Source organism: Quercus lobata, unplaced genomic scaffold (genome assembly GCF_001633185.2).
Source record: "Quercus lobata isolate SW786 unplaced genomic scaffold, ValleyOak3.0 Primary Assembly Scq3eQI_1902, whole genome shotgun sequence".
Taxonomy (NCBI): Eukaryota; Viridiplantae; Streptophyta; class Magnoliopsida; order Fagales; family Fagaceae; genus Quercus; species Quercus lobata.
This window is the reverse complement of record NW_022154706.1, coordinates 662,697-682,076: the sequence shown is the minus strand read 5'-3', so window position 1 is coordinate 682,076 and position 19,380 is coordinate 662,697. Positions and strand designations below refer to the sequence as shown.

General features: G+C 38.8%; 1 protein-coding gene across 1 annotated transcript; it reads right to left on the bottom strand.

The window, feature by feature from the left end:
* Window positions 1–8,803: 8,803 nt before the first annotated feature.
* On the bottom strand, window positions 8,804–10,050 carry LOC115972913 (disease resistance protein At4g27190-like). Its single transcript, XM_031093140.1, has 2 exons — window positions 9,899–10,050; window positions 8,804–9,848 (listed from the first exon to the last, which is right to left on the bottom strand). The coding sequence occupies exons 1-2, from the start codon at window positions 10,048–10,050 to the stop codon at window positions 8,804–8,806; spliced, it is 1,197 nt and encodes a 398-aa protein (XP_030949000.1).
* Window positions 10,051–19,380: the final 9,330 nt, after the last annotated feature.

Here is a 19,380-nt window from a genome sequence, read left to right as displayed (position 1 = left end):
CATCCGACTAAGATCATCCTTCGTATGAATTTTAGTTGAGTTATAAAATAAATATTGTTGAGACTACCAATAGATGTGTTGTATCTGGATCCCTAAACCTTAGAGCCTTAATATATTGTTATTTTCTCTCAATTTAAATTACCTTTACTAAACCATCAAAATCTCTTCAATTTAACTTTATTATATTAGTTTTATTCTCTTGTGGTTTGCCAATCAATTCCCTTTTTCCTTGTGGATTTGACCTCGAACTTATCAAGTTATTACTATGTGATAATCTTGCACTTAGGAGCATTATTTAAGTTGCAGCAGCAACAATAACCCATCAAATTTTTTAAGAAAATAATACTAGTATATGTTTATGTACTAACTTTAGAAATTTGGTTCAATAAAATTACACTTAGTTCCCTTTTACAATATCATTGATCCTTTTAAAGGCCATAAAAAAGTAATAGATCTAAAATTTAGACCAAAATTAACAAGCTCAAAAAAATTAGCCCAACAACAAAAATGACGAATAGCAAAGCTAAAAACAATTAAGCCCAATCAACTAATTTTATTCAAAACGAACAACTGACCCTTTAAAATATTTAAAAAATAATAATTTTATCCTTACCTAGTAGCAGACGCACCTATCAAATACACATACAAATATAAACACACACACAAAAACAGTAGTAGACACTCGTCAAGTTCCATTTTATAAACGATTGTATTGTTATGTATTAAAACACAATAATTTGGTGTCTTTATCTTCATTGATAGTTTATTAATACTAAATAGATGTTTTTTTAGAGGAAAATGGATGCTTATTTGAAGTATTATAACGATTCATTTTCATACTTTCGCCCCCCTACATCTAAGTTTTGGCTGCCTCTAAGTTCTATCTTTAAGTTCTGTTTACAATTTTGCTTTAGCATCCACAGAAGTCAAGCGAAAGGACATGACAAATCCAAAAAGTATCATCAGAGTTTCCAAATAGAGAGAGAGAGAGAGAGAGAGAGAGAGAGAGAGCATGTGAGTGAATGAATTCTATATGTTATGAAAAAGAGTATGTACAATAATCAAGCTTTGCCCCTTATATACACAAACTAGAGGCAAGAAAACAATAATTAGAAACTAAGGGGGTGTTTGGTACACCATTTCAAACAACAATTTTTAGTTTTTAAACAACATTACACGTATTTCTACACACTTTTTCATTCACACATATTTTCATACATGCTTTCAAACAACAAAACACATGTTTTTAAGTGCATGTACCTAACCTAACTGACTTGACAGTTGTACTTAATAAACTAACTAACTACATTACATAGTAAAACCACTTGTAGTTTATCCTAATATGTACATAAACAACTTGTAGCACAATCCATGCATACAAAATCTAACACTCCCCCTCAAAAGGAGCTGTAGATGTTAATCAAGTTCATCTTGGACAAGAGATATAAGAATTGCTTTTGGCTTAGAGGCTTTGTGAACAAACTGCTAGCTGATGTCTTGTAGGCACATGAAAGGTCCCGATTACTCCATCTTGTATCTTTTCCCTTATAAAGTGACTCTCAATTTCTATGTGCTTGGTCCTCTCGTGAAATACAGGGTTGGCAGCGATGTATAGAGCAACTTTACTATCACAGTAGAGAGAAACTGGATGTTTGTGTGTGTAACAAAAGGTATTGAGTAAATCAATCAACCATACAGTCTCACTAGTCACAATAGCCATAACCCTATATTCAAATTTTGCAGAAGACCTTGAGACTACCTGCTGCTTCTTGCACTTCCAAGAAATCAAGGACTCTCCCAAGAACACACAGAAGCCAGAAATGGACCTTCTAGTGTCCACACAGGCAACCCAATCCACATCACAATAACTCTTTAGTTGTAGCTTAGATTCTGCAAGCAAGAATAGTCCTTGTCCAGGTGTTTTCTTTAAGTACTTGAGGACCTTGTAAGTTGCTTGAAGATGGGGCATTTTAGGAGTTTTCATAACTAACTTAGCTTGTGGACAGAGTAGCTGATATCAAGCCTTGTCAATGTCAAATACAGGAGTTTCCTTACCATTCTCCTAAAGCAGCATCTGGTACATCATCTCCACTTGCACTACTCAATTTGACAGATTGTCCATGGGAACATTTGAAGGTTTGTAGGCCAGTAGACCTCTATTTGAGAGCAGTTCTAGGATGAACTTTCTTTGGCACAAAGACAAGCCTTTAGCGGTTCTAGCTACTTCTAGTCCCAAGAAGGATTTTAAAGTACCAAGGTCCTTCAACTTAAACTTGTTGTCTAGAAACAGTTTGAACCTATTCACAACATCCACATCATTACTGGCAATCAAAATATCATCAACATAAACTAGAAGGATAATGATAGAGCCTTTTTGAACCTTAGCAAACACTGAGTAATATAAGGATAACTACCTACTAGCCTGCTTAATTCCATATAAGGACTTTGTAAGCTTGCACACCTCCCCATGTAAAAAGGCATTGTTCACATCCAATTGAGTGAGATGTTAGCCTTGAATAGCAGCTACTACAAGAAGGGTCCTGACTATAGTAAACTTCGCAACAGGTGAGAAGGGTTCATATAAATCAATCCCCTTAGTTTGTGTATACCCTTTAGCTACTAACCTAGCCTTCTATCTCTCAACAGTGCCATCTGGCCTGAGCTTAATTTTAAAAACCCACTTGCAGCCTATTGGAACTTTACTAGGAGGAAGAGGTATCATAACCCAAGTATGATTTGCTTGCAATGCATCAATTTTAGCTTGCATAGCATCCTTCCATCTAGGATCTAAAAGGACTTGAGCATAGATATCCGATTCTTTATGTATAGTGAGAGAGCAATGGAAAAGGATTTATGATGAGTAGAGAGTTTCACATAGGAAAGACTAGAGGAAAGGGGATATAAAATACTTGAACTAGATGCAAAGGAATCATTTGATGGAGAGAGTGAAACTGAGGTCATTATTGGTGCAGGAATAAGATTGCAATGATAATCTTATTGGACAGGGTCAATGAACTTAGGAACCACATTTGAATTAGCATCAGGATGAACAAGATTTGGAAATTCATCAAGTGGTACTGTGGAAACAAGGGGGGAGTCACCACCTAGTTTTTGCAATGGTCTAGGAACCATGTATATAGCATCCCTTCGAGGAAGGATCATTGATCTTACTACCAAAGTATGAGTTCAGAGTTTAGGTATGCTTTTGGGAAGGTGTTAGGCACCCAAGATCGCCCAACCCTACAGTTGGCCTCCCATCATTATGTCTTACGACTTAATTCTATTAAAAACTAATTCAACACTTGTATTCTAGACTCACACACACTAACATGCATTTAACATACATCATGGCATCTTTCATCCCAAAGCATATACACATCTATCTTAAGCACGAGAGAGCCAAACCCAAACATAAATAAGAAACCCTAGCATTCATCTAACATGTAAAAATCCTATCGTACATCTAAACAAGACAGCAGCCCCAAACATGGCAACAAGCATATCATGGCAAACACAAGATCACGTAAGGCATATAATTGGACATCAAGCAAGCATTTAAACGACATACATCATCAAATGCATGTTCATACCTATGCATGACTTACCTTTACTTACCTTTCAGCAACACAGCACCTATGGCATCATGAATGGGCATGTGAATGCATGTTCATGGCATCAAAGAAACAAACATAAAACCCTAATCTAGGCATGTTAAAGATAATCAAGCATACAAGACAGAAGAGTAGATATGTATAAGCATGTGAGAAGGATTCAAACAGAGGCAAAACATGTGAAATAAGCAAAACAAACAAACAAGAAATCTGGATTAGGGTTTTTGGGCAAGCACCTGCTTATGCAGCCTGAAGCCTACGTACGCAGCATTTAACCTATGTACGCATGCTCACGGCTTGCGTGCATGGAACTTACTCAAAACCCTAACCTAGAAACATGAAGCAGAAAACAGAGCACAAAGCAAAAAACCTAATTCTAACAACCTAGCACGCTCAGAATATACAAGAAAACATAAACCTACTCTAAACAAATAGGTTATAACACAAACAAAGCAAGGAAAACAGATTAAACAACAAAAGAAAGACTAAAAAGAGAAAAGAAAGGTTGAAGCTTTATGCCTCAAAAAGGAGTTTCCAAGTTTTGATTTTGACCGTTCTCCTTTGTCAAATCTATCATAATTCAATAAAATAGTGATCAGCAATGTTAAACTAAAAGGATTGGGGCTAGAAAAGGTCCCAATCAAATGAAAATGACTTGAGAGTATTTTGTGAAAAACTCCTTTTTGATTCACTATTTTCTAGTGAATTTTAGGTTCTTCTCGTGGATTTCTATGTATTTTGAAAATGTACCATGTAAGGCTTTTCTTAATGGAAAAAATGGGGTTTGGAGTGGCTTCCAGATGATGTGGGATTCACTCCAAACCTTAGCCATTATTGTAGAAAAATTGTCTTTCTTATGCTTCTGAAACCCTAGCTACATATGTAGGAATATGCCTACGTACGCAAGCTTTGGCCCACGTACACAGGCCACGGCCCACATACGTAGGTTGAAGGCCACTTTTGTCATTTTATTTCCAAAAATAGATTTTTGCTCATTTAAAAGGTTATATTTTCCATTTTAACACTCCTCAAGTCATTTAATATCTGATTGAGCTCTAAATTGGTTTTGGGCCTTAGAGTTTAAGCATCATTGGGGAACGGAGGCCTGAGTCGTAAAAGGTACAAAATGTGGTATCTACAAGCACAGCTATATCAGAAAGAGTAAAAGAAGGAGAGAATTTAGCAGAAACACATGACTGAGGTGGATTTGAAACACATGATTGATGTGGAAACATGAGTGACTAACAGGAGTGGAATCAACAAACCTAACCCAGGATTTGAAAGGAAAGATGGTTTCTTTGAAAACAACATCTTTGGACAGAGAACAAATCTTAGTGCTTAAATCATATAATTTGTACCCTTTAGTACCATGTGGATAACCAAGGAAAACACAAGCCTTAGCTCTAGGATCAAATTTAGTTCTATTTCTAGTCAAGGTAGAAGCATAGCAAAGGCATTCAACACTTTAAGGTGTGAATAGACAGGTTGATGACCAAGTAATTTCTCATAGGGTGTAAGGTCCTTCAACAAAGGACTAGGGATTCTGTTGAATAGGTACGTAGTAGTAAAGATGCAATCCACAAAAAATTTAAGAGGTAAATTAGCTTAAAATCTTAAGGTCCTAGCCACACTTAAAAGGTGTTGATGTTTCCTTTCAACAATGGAGTTTTGTTGAGGATTTTCACACAAGATAACTAGTGAATAATGCCCTTAGAAGCATCAAATGAAGGTAAGGCAAATTATGGACCATTATCAAACTAAATTACTTTAATGGTGGTATGAAATTGATTAACAACTAGGTTGTAAAAGGACTGAAGTAAACCAGAAGCATCAGACTTATGTGACATCAACAAACCCAAGTACACCTACTAAAGTCATCCACAATGGATAAGAAGTACCTTGAACCATTAGGGAAGGAGTGGAGTAAGGTCCCCAAATGTCAACATGGACTAAATCAATGCAAGAATTTGAAATGTGGGTAGAACAATCAAAAGGCAATCTCTTTTGCTTAGTAAGAGGACAAATAGTACAATCAAAGGTCTTATTATTATTGCAGGGAACAATACTAGCTACAATAGATTGTAACAAAGACATTCTTTGAATAGAAGGATGTCCTAACCTGCTATGCCAAAGACTAGTATTATTCAGAATAGAATCTGTACTACAAGAAGCTACAGAATTCACAAAACTAATAGAAGAAAGCTTGGAGAGGACATCTAAAACAGATCTAGGCAAACTTGTAAATGAAAATTGCAGTGTGTAAAGGCCTCCTTGCTTTTTACCCAACCCAGTCATCTTCCAAGGCAGTAAGTCCTAGATAAAACAATAATGTGAAAGAAAAATACAACAACAAGATGGAGATTGGGTCAGTTTGTTAAGGGACACAAGGTTGTAAGAAAAAGGAATACAAATTATATTTTCTAGTATCAAAGTGGAAGTTAATTTGACAATGCCTAATGAGTGACCTTAGCCATATCCCCATTAGGAAGTTTGTCAAAGATTTGGACAACTAAAGTGATGGAAGTAAAGAAATGAAGTGAATGAACCATATGATCAATGACACCACTATCAAGAATCCAATTAGTGGAGTAGAGGTGTGAAGTATCAATTTGTGAAGAAAAAACATAATATTCTAAAGAATGATAAGGTAGTTCTTGAAAATTGGTTGAAGAATTGATACTTGACATCTCATACCCTTGAAAATCCGTAGAAGGTTCAGTGATGATAGTGGCAACCTAATGAGCATCAGCAGCAGGATCATGTGGTGCTTGAGTGCCAAAATGACTTTGAGAGTTGAGTAGATCAAGAAGTTGTTGCTATTCTGCCCAAGTGAGACTAACTACTTCCTCAGAACTAGCATCAGTAACAACAACATTATTGGCAAAAGGAAGACTTCCACCTTATTAACCTTTATTCTTGAACTTGTTCCTAGTTGGGTAACCATGCAACTTATAACATTTGTCAACCACATGTCCCAATATCCCACAATGAGTGCATTGGGGTCTACCAGCCTTTCTTTGCTTCTCATCTTAAAGCATAAGAGAAAAGAATTTGCTTAATGTAGCTATTGGATCCATGAGTAGGGGTGTTCTCACAACCCGGTGACTTGCTTAACCCGCTCGAAACCGACCGGCCACCACCCGAACCGATCAATCTGATAGTCGCCAGTAGATCGCCACCCACAGGACCTGATCCCTTCGAGTAGGCTAGCAGGTTTCCTCCCCAAAAACCTGAGCCACTTGACCTGACCATAAAATCAACAAAATCCGGCGAGATCCAAAGGTTTTCTGACAAAGAGCTTCTTGAAATCCACTGCAACCCACAAGATCCGATGATATTTTTTATTTTCCAACGAAGCGCAACATGAAATCCACCAGATCCGGCAAGATTCAGCGAGATCTTGTAGAGATCTAGTCCAGATTTGACAGATTCGGCCAAATATTGGCCAGATCTTGACCAATCTGGCGAAATATCAGCATTAGCGGTGAAATATCAACACCGGCTTCAAAACCTGAAACCGACCGACAACCTACCTGAAACTGACAGACCCGAATCGGATGATTTGACCATTAAAATGGGTCGGTTTTGGTTTTGATTTTCACCCACCCAAAAACTTTGGGTTGGGCACAAACCTAACCTGGCTCGACCCGTGGACACCCTTATCCATGAGTAAGATCTGACCCCTTCCAACCGCATAGGTATAATTGAGACCTATCAAGAAAGACATGGTGCAATCTTCTACCTGATGACCATAAGAGCAGGTCCTATAGTTTGAAAGCTCATCCCATAACCCCTTAAACTTGGTGTAATAGGCATTAATGGTCAATTCATCTTGAGTAAGAGAACAAACTTCCTTTCTCAACTAAAAAAATCTGAGGACCATTACCTTAAGAATACCTATACTGCAAGTCAAGCCAGACTTCCCTAGCTGTCTTGAAATGCATAACACTAGGTTGTAAATCTTTAGAGATTGAATTGAACAACCAAACCAAAACTATGCTCCAAAGAGATGAGAATTGCTCTACTCCAAGTGTTGTAATTCTCCTCAGTGAGGTGTTGAACAACAAGTGACATCCCAAGGTTATCACTATTAGACTAATAATAAGGACTAGAGGCATTCTCCCATGGTTCAAGAGTTGGAAAAGAGGCACTAGAAGTACTCTCAACTATATTCTATTGCAATCAACCAACAAGTATAGATGCAATTGAAACCAAGATTCAATTAAGAACAGATGCAATTGAAATCAAGATACACAATTCCAACCACAAATCAATAAGGAAGCAATCAAGAATTGATTTTCAAAAACCAAACTTCTCGATTATAAAGGATCAACTCAGAAACTTGTTGATCAAACAATGGATCAAGAACCAGTCCAAGATCTTGGCAACTGAGGAAACAATTATAGAATCCACAAACTAGTAACTGAAAACCCTAAATCAAGAATTTCAATTTGCTATTGTATGTAGAAAGAAATCAAGATTTAGAAGTGAAACTTAGTGCAGAAACAAGAGAAATACAATTGAGAAATTTCTACTTGATTCACGAGAAAGAACTAAGTAAAGAAGAAGAACAGAGTGAAATTGTACTAAGAAGCTCAGAGAATACCAAACTGAAGATTCTCTGAATTAGCTTAGCTCTGATACCATGTTAGAATTCAAATCACACTGCTTCAACAATGGAGGAATTGTAGTTTAGAGAGAGAGACCTCGTGAGTGAACGAATTCTGTATATTATGAAAAAGAGTATGTACAATAATCAAGCTTTGCCCCTTATATACACAGACTAGAGGCGGGAAAACAATAATAAAAAACTAACCAATCTAATTGACTTGACAGCTATACTCAACAAACTAACTACATTACACCATAAAACTACTTGTAGATTATCCTAATATGTACATAAACATCTTGTAGCACAATCCTCGCATACAAACTATAACAAGGACATTCATTAATCCACTTTTAACTCCCTCTTACAGCCTTCGCTGCACCAAATCCTGTCACCAGAACTTTCCGGGATGCCTACACCTCTGTTGTGTCACTAGTGCAATCAACTACAACAGAAGTTCACACACTTTTTATTCTTGTTGGATCCTTTGGCCATGGCCTCATCTTGTTCCTGATAACGAAGTGAGCAGATAAACTGATGGTGCCAAAACAGAAAAGTCCATCTTTATTCTTGAAATTTTTTATTACAAATTGTAGTCAGAAATAGGGATGAAATGAGCATGAAGACGTGAGCGTATTGAGGTATCTTGCCACTCTAATTTTTCCCACCAATGATTCTCTGCTTTAATCTCTTTTATGGAATGACATGTATTGGAGTCAATGACAAGCTTCTTCAACTTAGGGCAATTGTAGAAGCTAATGTTTTCCAATGGCGGCCATGTACCTCGCATGATTGTAACCAAGTCTGGTAGATAGTGAAGTTTTAATGTTTTCAATCTAGGGAGTGTACCACTACCAGAATCAACCACCTGATCCTGAAATATGATCTCTGTAATGCCTGGACAATGTTTGACTATCAACTCTTCTAAGTTAGAGAAAAACTGGAGCATTGAGCTTGCAAAAACAAATTGCAATTTGGGGCATGTATGCACTGTCAATATTCTTAGCTTATCAAAGCTTCCCCATGGTATCATTCCTTCCCAAAGTCTCCCCAGTTTTGACAAATAATAAATACTTAGGTGCTCCAGAATAGAAAATATAACTAGTTCCTCGCTAGCAATAACTGTTTCAATGTTGGGACAATCCCTCACCATGCATAATTTCAATCCATTGAGATTACTGATTCCGAACTCTGATAGGCTGCAGACTTTGATATGATGATCTAGATAGAATGCAGTAGAACGAGTTAATACTTTTAGAACTGCATCTTGTATCTTCTTCTTCTCACCATTTACAAATCTCAAGCACTGACCCCATTGAACATATTCAAACTCCAGATTGTCCCCAACCTGATATATGAAGCGTTTAACATCAGGGCCAATCACAAATTTGAAGTCAGTTAAACCTTGAATTTTCCATGATAGGCTTTTTTCAAGAAAGCGTTCAAGAAACTTCACTTCTGGGAAATAGCAACAAAAAGTAATCAACTTTGTCAGGTTACCCATCTCATTCAAGATAGAATCCACATTCTTATCCGACCTTTTATCTCCTGGGAACACATCAATACTCAGAGTTTCCAATTCACAGAGACTTGATATTATTCCATGTGAAACCAATTCATGAGGCAGCCTAACACATTCACTCTGGTTGACAGATCCATAAATGATACTTTTAAGTGCCTCAGAAAAGCCAGCTCAGAAATCTCATCTGGTAGTTTCTCAATTTCTGTTCCTTGGAGATCAAGCAACTCAAGTTGTCCCAAAGATCCAACCCCAGATGGAAGCTGAGCCAGACGTTCACAATTGCGTAGAATAAGTGCCTTAAGCCTCATAACCGTAAAAAGTGACTTTGGCAAGGATTTGATCCTTGTCTTGGATAGGTTCAAAATTGTAAGGGAAGGCATTAAATCAAAAAACGATGAAGGTATCACTCTTAGCTGATGATTTCTTTGGAGGAACAGTGCCAAAAGTTTGGGGCAATTTGGTCTCTCTGGTAGATTGGATAACTCATTGTCCATCAAAAACATCTACTTGGCTTCTTCCCATTCATCCTTTAAAGGTGGCTCACTTAGACCTGCACCAGCCCTTAACAGGAGCTGATGACCATGAAGAATTGATGGTTTATTGCTTTGAAAACTTTCTAGTAATCTGTATGATGAACTATCTCCCATGTCTGTTTGCATTGTCATTCTGGAATAACTTCTAAGAAGAAACTGACAACCTTCTGCTTCCAATGACAAGATCACTGATGCTAAATCCCGAACCAAATCATGCATTTTGATGGAAAGACCACATTCCGAGCTCTGCAAAAGAGAGGCTCCTACAAGAACACCAACGATACTATACCCCCTCTTATATGTATCTGTACTCTACCATTTCAAATACGCTGACCTCACGATCTTCTGGTAATAAGGCACAATAAAGGAGGCAACTCTTTAAGTCGGCCCTCCAATCTGTCATAACTGAATTTCATCTGTTGGACAATAGATTTCAAACCATATATCCCATGTGCACTGCACCGTGAAAATTCCCTCGATGCATGCATCCAGCGTAAAGGATCATTCTCCTTGGCCATAGCCCTTCCAGTAACAATTATTAACAATGGCAAACCACCACACTTCTGAACCATATCATAAGCATATGGCTGGATATCTGGACAGTTAATGACGCTACCTACTTGTTCCTGAAACAACTTCCTAGCTTCTTCCTGTAAGAGTCTTTCAACTGGAACCTCTCTATCAGCAGCCATGATGTGGCACACATCAGGGGATCTTGTTGCAAGTATTATCCTGCTGCTATTTTCTATAGTAGGATTAGGAATACCAACTGCATTTAGATCAATCCACTCCCAAACATCATCCCGAAGCAACAAAAACAGTCGACTCGTTAGAACTTGGAACAGTTTCTCTGCAATTTCATAATCAGTTTCCAAGTCTTTTGATGACAATGATAATTGTCGTAACACTACATCTTGAACCTTTCTCGTGCTCCAATTTCTTGAAGCAGTCACCCAAATAACCACGTCAAACAAGTCCTTTATTATGGGGTAATTGATCAAGGCTTTTAGTACACTGGTCTTCCCAATTCCACCACTTCCATGAACGCCAATTCTTCGAGCTGTAACATCACTCATGCATCTCAAGATATTCAATGAAGTGCGCTTAATAGACCTCTTAAGACATGTACTCGCTTCAAGCAATAGCTGACCATCAATTGAAGCAATCTCAATTTCACCCTTTCCAGAAGGAAGCATTGTCGCTGACACTGGTTCTTCTACAGCACGTTTGCTTGTACCTGATGTCAAGGCTGCTAGTGCAGTAAGGGGCTCAATTGGTTCCCCTGCATGCTTTGGCAATTTAAATTCCGTCCAACCTTCTTCTTTAGGTTGAGAAGGCAAAGTCTCAATTTCTGTCGAGAATGGCATCTTCCCTTTTTCCTCCATAACTTCTTTTCCATGTGCAGATAACAACTCATATTTTTCAAGAGAACTTGGCATAATCTCAGGTTCGGGTAGTTTAACTAATTTTGAGCTCCCTGAAAGAGATTCCACAGAACTCTCTGTTTCTGCTTCAGAAATGGATATCCTTCCTTCTTCATCAGAAATCTCAACGTCTGTTTCAATAATGGGCATCCTCCCTTTTTCCTCCATAACTTCTGTTTCATGTGCAGATGACAACTCATGTTTTTCAAGAGAAATTGGCACAATTTCATGTTCGGGTAGTTCAACTAATTTTGAGCTCTCTGAAAGAGACGGTTCCACAGAAATCCCTGCGTCTGTTTCATGTGCATATGAAAACTCTTGTTTGAACATTAATCTCTTTCTATCTCTGTGCAAAATATACTCTTCAGAAGACTTGTCTAATTTTGAACATCCTAAAACAACGATTTTGGGAGACTCCGACATAAAGTTGATGTCTGGAAGCAGCTCAAGTAGTTGGCAGTGGCTCAGATCCAATAAAGTAAGACCAGTTACATGTTTAATTGACGAAGGAAACTTTTAATTGCAGTCCCATTTAAATAAAGCTCTCCTAACTGTTGCATGTGTTTTCGCAAATTCTGGAATCTTCTTGATTTTTGAGCAACCAGAAAGATTAAGAATCTCAAGAGATTCTGTTTCAAACTCTCTTGGAAGACGTCTAAGAGATATGCAATCTTCCAAATTCAATAAAATAAGCCGTTTGAGGACACCAACAGATGCCTGAACCTCAATTAAATTTGTACAACCTTCAAGGTCTAGCCTCTGCAGATTTGGAATCCCCATAAAATCTGTGGTGCTCTTAAGATTTTGGGAATGACTAAGTTTGATGAATTTTAGCTCGTCCAAATACTGTTCAAGAATTAAAAAGTGTAGACGGATTAGTTTCCATTAGCCAAAAATTTTATTTAATATAATGAAGATTCATGTTAACGGCCGTCTTTAGAGTAATTATTAAAAAATCATATTAAAAAATTATAAAACCATTTTTATGGAAAATATAAAAAGGTGTCAAAATAAATTAATTGTTTTTTCATAAAATATTTCTAAAAATATTTTCTAAATCAATGGCCTTAGAGTATCCGTTAACTTTTTTTCCTATAATAAATAATATAGAGGTACTGGGTAAATAACATTACCTTTATACTCTCCCAAAGTAGCTCAATTTTGCTGTGACACATGTTAAGTTCAACAAGCTGATCTGGTTGGAAGTTTGGTGGCAAATATTTTAATGGATAACCACTCCATTCAAGAAATCTTAACGCGTTAGGAAAATGTGTGAGTCCATGCAAAAGCTGCACTTTACAAATCTTGAGCAATTTAAGATTAGGCATCTTTGAAAAGGCTTTTGGGCTCCGCTGTACCTTTTTTGGGAATGGCAAGTCTAAGAATATGGCTTCAATAGCTTTTGTTCCCTAACAATCGAGAACAAGGGATTGGTGAATTACAGAATATAGTACAAGAATTACTCAAATGTAAATTTTCTTCAATAGTAGAATAGGGTCTATGCTTAACATAAAAATCTCTACATAAGCCCTTACCATATTATTTGGAGTTTCTGCGCAATCGGTTTTATTTTGGACTACAGACTATTCTCGGTTTCACATCTACAGCATATCATCAGTGCTGCATGGCGCATCAGAGGCTCTGTTAACATTGTGGGAAGGGACACCTCTTTCTACCTCCTTCGTTTCGAGTTCCTAGAGGATTTGAACCACATTTGCAATAAAGGGTCGTGGTCTGTTGATGGAGCCCTTTTTGTTCTGGAAAAATGGCGACCAAATTTGGTTATCAGTAGGCTTCAAGTAAACTACATAGCTGTATGGGTCCAATTTCATGGTTTACCAGTTGAGTACCAATATCCTAAACTAGCTGAGACGATGGGTCAATGCATTGGCACTTTTGAAAACTGGACTGGGAATATCGTATTCCTCGAAATATCCGTTTCATGCCTGTAATAGTCCAAATAGATCCATGGCTACCTATTGTAACTGGCTTCATGCTGAGGCTAGATGATGGCTCAAGGGTTTGGATCCAATGTAGGTATAAGAGAATCCATAAGCTTTGCACAAATGTGCCTAATAGGGCACATTTGGGGTCAACGTACACACAGTATGAACGACATTGAGATGATGCTAGTTAGACAACGCTTTCGTATCCAGAGCTTACATCAAGTACAATTTCTCTTGGACGCTCTTGAACCTCACTTTACAAATGATCTACAAGCATTTCACAATCAAAGAAGAAGGCGGACCACCCATGTTCGCTTTGGCAACCTCTCAGCTCCCCATCACCCTCACCTTCAACGCCCTCCAAATGATCCTCCAAACCCAGTCATACATTCCCCTGCCAACTCACACATGACCAAAACCAAGATAACCTTTTCCCAGACCCAGACACACCCCCACATGCCACTACCCATCACCAAAACCTTGTCTCTCCTCCACATGCATACCACCACTTAGAACCAGAGCATGCACTCTTCACTCCGCGATCAATTCCTTAAACCTTGGACAGATTCCCTTTCCACCCAATCCACCAACTTCGCCAGTTTCATCCCCAAACACATCTGTAAATAACTCCCCTAGACAAAGCGTGATACTCAACACCGCCCTAGTCCCATTCAACCCATGATCCTAACCATGCACCAGAATCCATCTTTTATATGAGACCTCTTTGGTTACCTCCGGTATCAACGTCCCTTAAATGGACATGGGTAGGACAGGATGGACCTTTTTTGACAACAGGGGAATTAAGGGATACACTACAAGCCTCCTCGGAAACAGAGAGTGAATCTCTTACTGCAATGATGCTTAACCTCGATAGTTTGAATGAATCTAGACCTGAGGTCATGCAAGGAACAACTTGGAACTACGGAAAAATCCCAGAATCTCCCGGATTTGCTTATAGATTCATTGGTCCAAAAGCTCAATAGGGGTCGTTTCAGGTTTGAACTAGGCAACTCAAGCAATGGCCCACAATTGGCCAGGCCACAAACCCAATCCTTTGAAGCCCAGCGGATGTAAGACAATATGAACCATTTAGGATTGAATTGTGGTCTTGAATCAAACACTATGCATGCTGGGCAAAAATGGCCCATTACCATCAATTTTGGAAATAATTTGCTCAGAAACACTGTTTCCGAACTATATAGCAATCTACCACTTTTTCGGGCCTATAGCGGCGTTTTCCTGAAAAAATTTTTTATAAGTCCCATAACAGGTTCAAGGGGCCCTATAGTGGCGTTTTTAAGCCCTATAGTGACGTTTTTGGGCCCTATAGCGGCGTTTTCCTGCAAAATTTTTTTGTAAGTCCCATAACAGTTTCAGGGGCCCTATAGTGGCGTTTTTAAGCCCTATAGTGACGTTTTTGGGCCCTATAGCGGCGTTTTCCTGCAAAATTTTTTTTATAAGTCCCATAACAGGTTCAAGGGGCCCTATAGTGGCGTTTTTTAAGCCCTATAGTGACGTTTTCGGGCCCTATAGCGGCGTTTTCGGAAAAAGTGGTATTTCCCTAATTATTTCCGAAACAGTGCTCTGTTGCTAAATATTTCAAAAATTAATGCTAATGGGCCATTTTTGCCATGCATGCTGGCCTAACTTTGCAAGAATCCTTTAGGCCCAAATCAGTCTTTTGAAATGGGTCTACGAACTCAAAGTAACCCGGAGTTAGCTTCCTTTGGATCGGGTCCTCCATCACCAGTTTCCATCCAATCAGACCCTAGTCCAAGGTCTTCTTTGTAGGGTAATGAGACTTCGAAAAAGAGACGGAGGAAAGAATTCAGCAGGTTTGGCCGGGACAAAATGGGTAACTAACCCTAATTTTCTAACCATTTATTTAGTAGGCTCAGTTACCAAACTAATTTATTTATTAGCATCTCGAGTCTAAGAGACTCGATTTTGGCCTATAAATCGAGTTTTTGAGGGTCGATTTTCATGCTCTGATCGGGTCCGAGGTGGCACTTTTGTCACGAGGCGTCCCCCTGTAAATCGAGTCTCTAAGACTCAATTTACATCTACAGTACAAATATTTTCAAGTTTCAAGTGTCTGGGTCGTTTTTCTCCCATTCTCATCTCTCAAACTTCCAAAGTGCCAAAAAACCCAAGAACAAAATCAAATCAAACTGAAAACCCAAGAACAAACTGACCCAGGCCAGTGCGACCTGGCCGTGCGACCCAGGCCGCGCGATGCTGGCCCAGGTCGTGCTGGGTTGGGTCGCGCTGGCTTGGGTCGTGCGGCCAGGGCCAGCGCGACCTGGGTCGACGAGCTCGGACCACGGGTAGTGCTGGGTGAGGTTGTTGCGGACCGTGATGAACGTCGCCGGAGAGATCGACCTCCTCAGCGGTCCAGAACGAGGCCTCAGCCTTCTTGTACATCTCCCAGATCTTCGGGCACTGAACCGGGAACATGCAGAACCGGTCTGGGTTCGGTGCTAGCAATGGCTCTTCAGGATCGAAGGCAGTATTTGAAATTTGAAAGAAATTTGGGTTTTGTTTATATGATTTTGGGGTGATGAGAGAAGTTTTTATAATGGTTATAAATCGAGGCTTAAAGACTCGATTTCCAGCTGATCTGATGTGGAAAAAATGCCACATCAAACCATGAAAATCGAGTCTCTTAGACTCGAGATGCTAATAAATAAATTAGTTTGATAACTGAGCCTACTAACTAAATGGTTAGAAAATTAGGGTTAATTACCCATTTTATCCGGTTTGGCCGTAACATTAGACAACACCTACTGTGTAGGTTCTTTGCAAAAAGTGGATCTGATAGTAACCAAAGGAACAATGATGAAGCAGGGGAGGAAGATTCAGTTCAAGCTCAAACCTTTGATAGGGCTTAGAATGTTTCAAGCTCAACACATCCAAATGGGTTATGGGAAGCTGTCCCTGATCAGCTTCCCCAGCAACCATAAGGAATTGCAGGGGTTTGGGAAAATCCCTTGTAGTTCTTCAGTGCTAGAAAATTGCCCCCGAGTCTAGACCTGATATCCTCTTTCCAATGGGGACTCAGTTTATAAAGGATAAAGGAAGTGTGATACGGGAAAGATGTGGCTTCTCTGAGGGATGGGAATTACCTAGGGCTGGCTTTAGTGGTGGTTTGCTGCTAGCATGGATGCCAAAACAATGTCTCAACATCAGATATGAATCAAAGCATCTTGTCCACATTGATCTCATAGACAATAGAGGTAATCCACTCTCTGTTACATTTGTTTATGGAAACCCTGTCCAATCACAAAGATATGAAGTATGGAATAAACTTAGAAGTCTCAAATCAATCTCCCACCCAAATTGGCTATGCATTGGTGATTTCAACCAAATCTTATGCCAGGAAGACAAATTTTCCTTCCACCAGAACTCAATCACAGGAGCAAAGTCATTTCAACAAGTGATTGATGATCTAGCTATGTGTGAGTTAGTATCATCTGGTCAGAAATATACTTGGATGAATAGACGGGAGGAGGAAGATTTTGTGATGGAAAAGCTAGATAGAGCTTTTGCTAGTATAGAATGGGTGAATGCATATCCCAAATATGCTTTTCGGAACCTTCCAATTGTTAGGTTGGATCATGGCCCCATCTTATTGGACCTTGAATTTCTATCCTCTTTCAAAAGAAGACCTTTTATATTTGAGAAGATGTGGTTATCCCACCCCACTTGTGAGAGAGTTGTGCAAAAGGCTTGGCACAATCTAGTCATAGGGTCAAAAGCTTTTCAGTTAAGACACAAACTCATTAATATTAGGGATGAATTCCAAGTTTGGAATAAGGAAGTGTTTAGGAAATTGGAGCATGAGATTCGCCAGAAACAAAGCCAACTTCAACTGATACAGAATTCTATCTCATCTTTTGGGGATGTCCAAAGGGAGCTGTGATTAGAGAAGAATTGGAAATTTTGATGCAAAGGGAGGAGGTTATGTGGGCACAGAAAGCTAGGAGTGACTGGATTCTGTTTGGAGACAAAAATACTCGCTCTATCAGACTGTAGTTAGGCAAAGAAGAGCTAGGAATAGAATTGTGCAACTCCAAAGGACTGATGGAAGTTACACTGAGGATCAAGGGGAAATTGAAAATATACTTGCTCAGCACTTTAGGAGTTCTTTTGAGGACACTGTCTAAACTTCTTATGATCAGATTCTTGCAGAAATAGGTACTCTGCCTCTGCCACAACTCTCCTCAACAACTCACTACTCTGAATAGCCCAGTCACTACCAAGGAAATTGAGGATATTGTCTTTTAGTTAGGTTCTCATAAAGCCCTTGGCCCAAATGGTATTCCTGCATTTTTCTACCAAGAGTACTAAAGCATTGTCAAATTTGACATTTTCAACATTGTTCTAGCCTTCTTCCATTCAGGTTCTTTGCTACCTACATCACTTTCATTCCAAAAAATTCTTTTCCTAATAATGTGAATCACTTAGGCCCATTAATCTGTGCAATGTGATGTACAAGATTATCTTCAAGCTGTTGGTTAACAGACTTAAGCCTTTCATGGATTCCCTCATCACCCCCTTCCAAAATGCTTTCATCAAGGGTAGAAATATCACTAACAACATCCTCATAGCTCATGAAATTTTGGATATTCTTATGAAAATGAAGAGGAGGAAAAAATTCTATAGGGCTTTGAAGATTGATATGACAAAGGCTTATGATAGGGTAGAGTGGAAGTTTTTGAAGGCTGTCCTTCTTTGAACTTTAGCCCCAACTGGGTCAAGTGGATTCTAGACTGTGTCACCACAGTCCAATACACTTTTCTAGTTAATGGAAGCTTATCTCAAGCTTTCAAACCAAACAAAAGATTAAGACAGGGGGATCCTTTACCACCCTGTCTATTCCTCATGTGTGCAAATTTTTTCTCCCTTGCCCTTATACAAGCTGAACAACATAAACAAATACAAGGTATAAAGGTAGGAAGGAATGAGTGCACCTTTACACATTTGTTATTTGCTGATGATTCCCTCCTATTCTTTAGGAAGGATAGTAACTCCCTAGATAATATTCAAGGTGTGCTGCATTGGTACTACTCTATTTCTGGACAGAGCATCAATTTAGCCAAGTCTAATCTTTATTGCTCCGCAAATATGCCAAGAGTAGACCAAGGTCAATTTGGTATCCTAGTAAGTACTTAGGGTTGAACTTCAAACTTAGAGGAAAGAGAGTTGCTAATTTTCATTACCAGGTGGAAAATCTTAACTTCAAGCTTTAAGGATGGAAAGCTAAGCTTCTCTCACAAGCTGGTAGAACCACATTGATCCAATCATCTCTACAATCTATGCCGTTATATACCTTCTCTTGTTTTGAGGTGCCTAAAAACATTTGCAATAAAATGGATGTCATTACAAGAGCCTTTTGGTGGGGCCATGAACAAGGGGTTAGGAAATTGCACGTGGTTAATTGGAACAAAATCTATCAACCTAGGAATGTGGGGGGGCTAGGTCTTAAAATATTCAATTTGATGAACCAAGCCATGCTTGCAAATTAGTTCTAGAGATTACATCAAATCCCACAATCCCTTGTAGCAAGAACTTTTAAAGCTAAATACTTCCCTAGGAACTCCATCCATGACTGTAATCCCAAACCTCATCATTCCTAGTTTTGGAGGAACATTGTTAACCATGACAATAATAAGCTGAGAGAGGGGAGGTGGTGGGTTGGCAATGGTACTAGCATCCCCTTAGACCATCATGGC

Bases quoted from the DNA above. Each gene is read 5' to 3' on its own strand.
- LOC115972913 (XM_031093140.1), bottom strand. From the start codon at position 10,050: ATGAGGCTTAAGGCACTTATTCTACGCAATTGTGAACGTCTGGCTCAG. The intron at 9,849-9,898 runs GCACTTAAAAGT...TGAATGTGTTAG, and splicing joins TCTGAGCTGGCTTTTCTGAG to GCTGCCTCATGAATTGGTTT.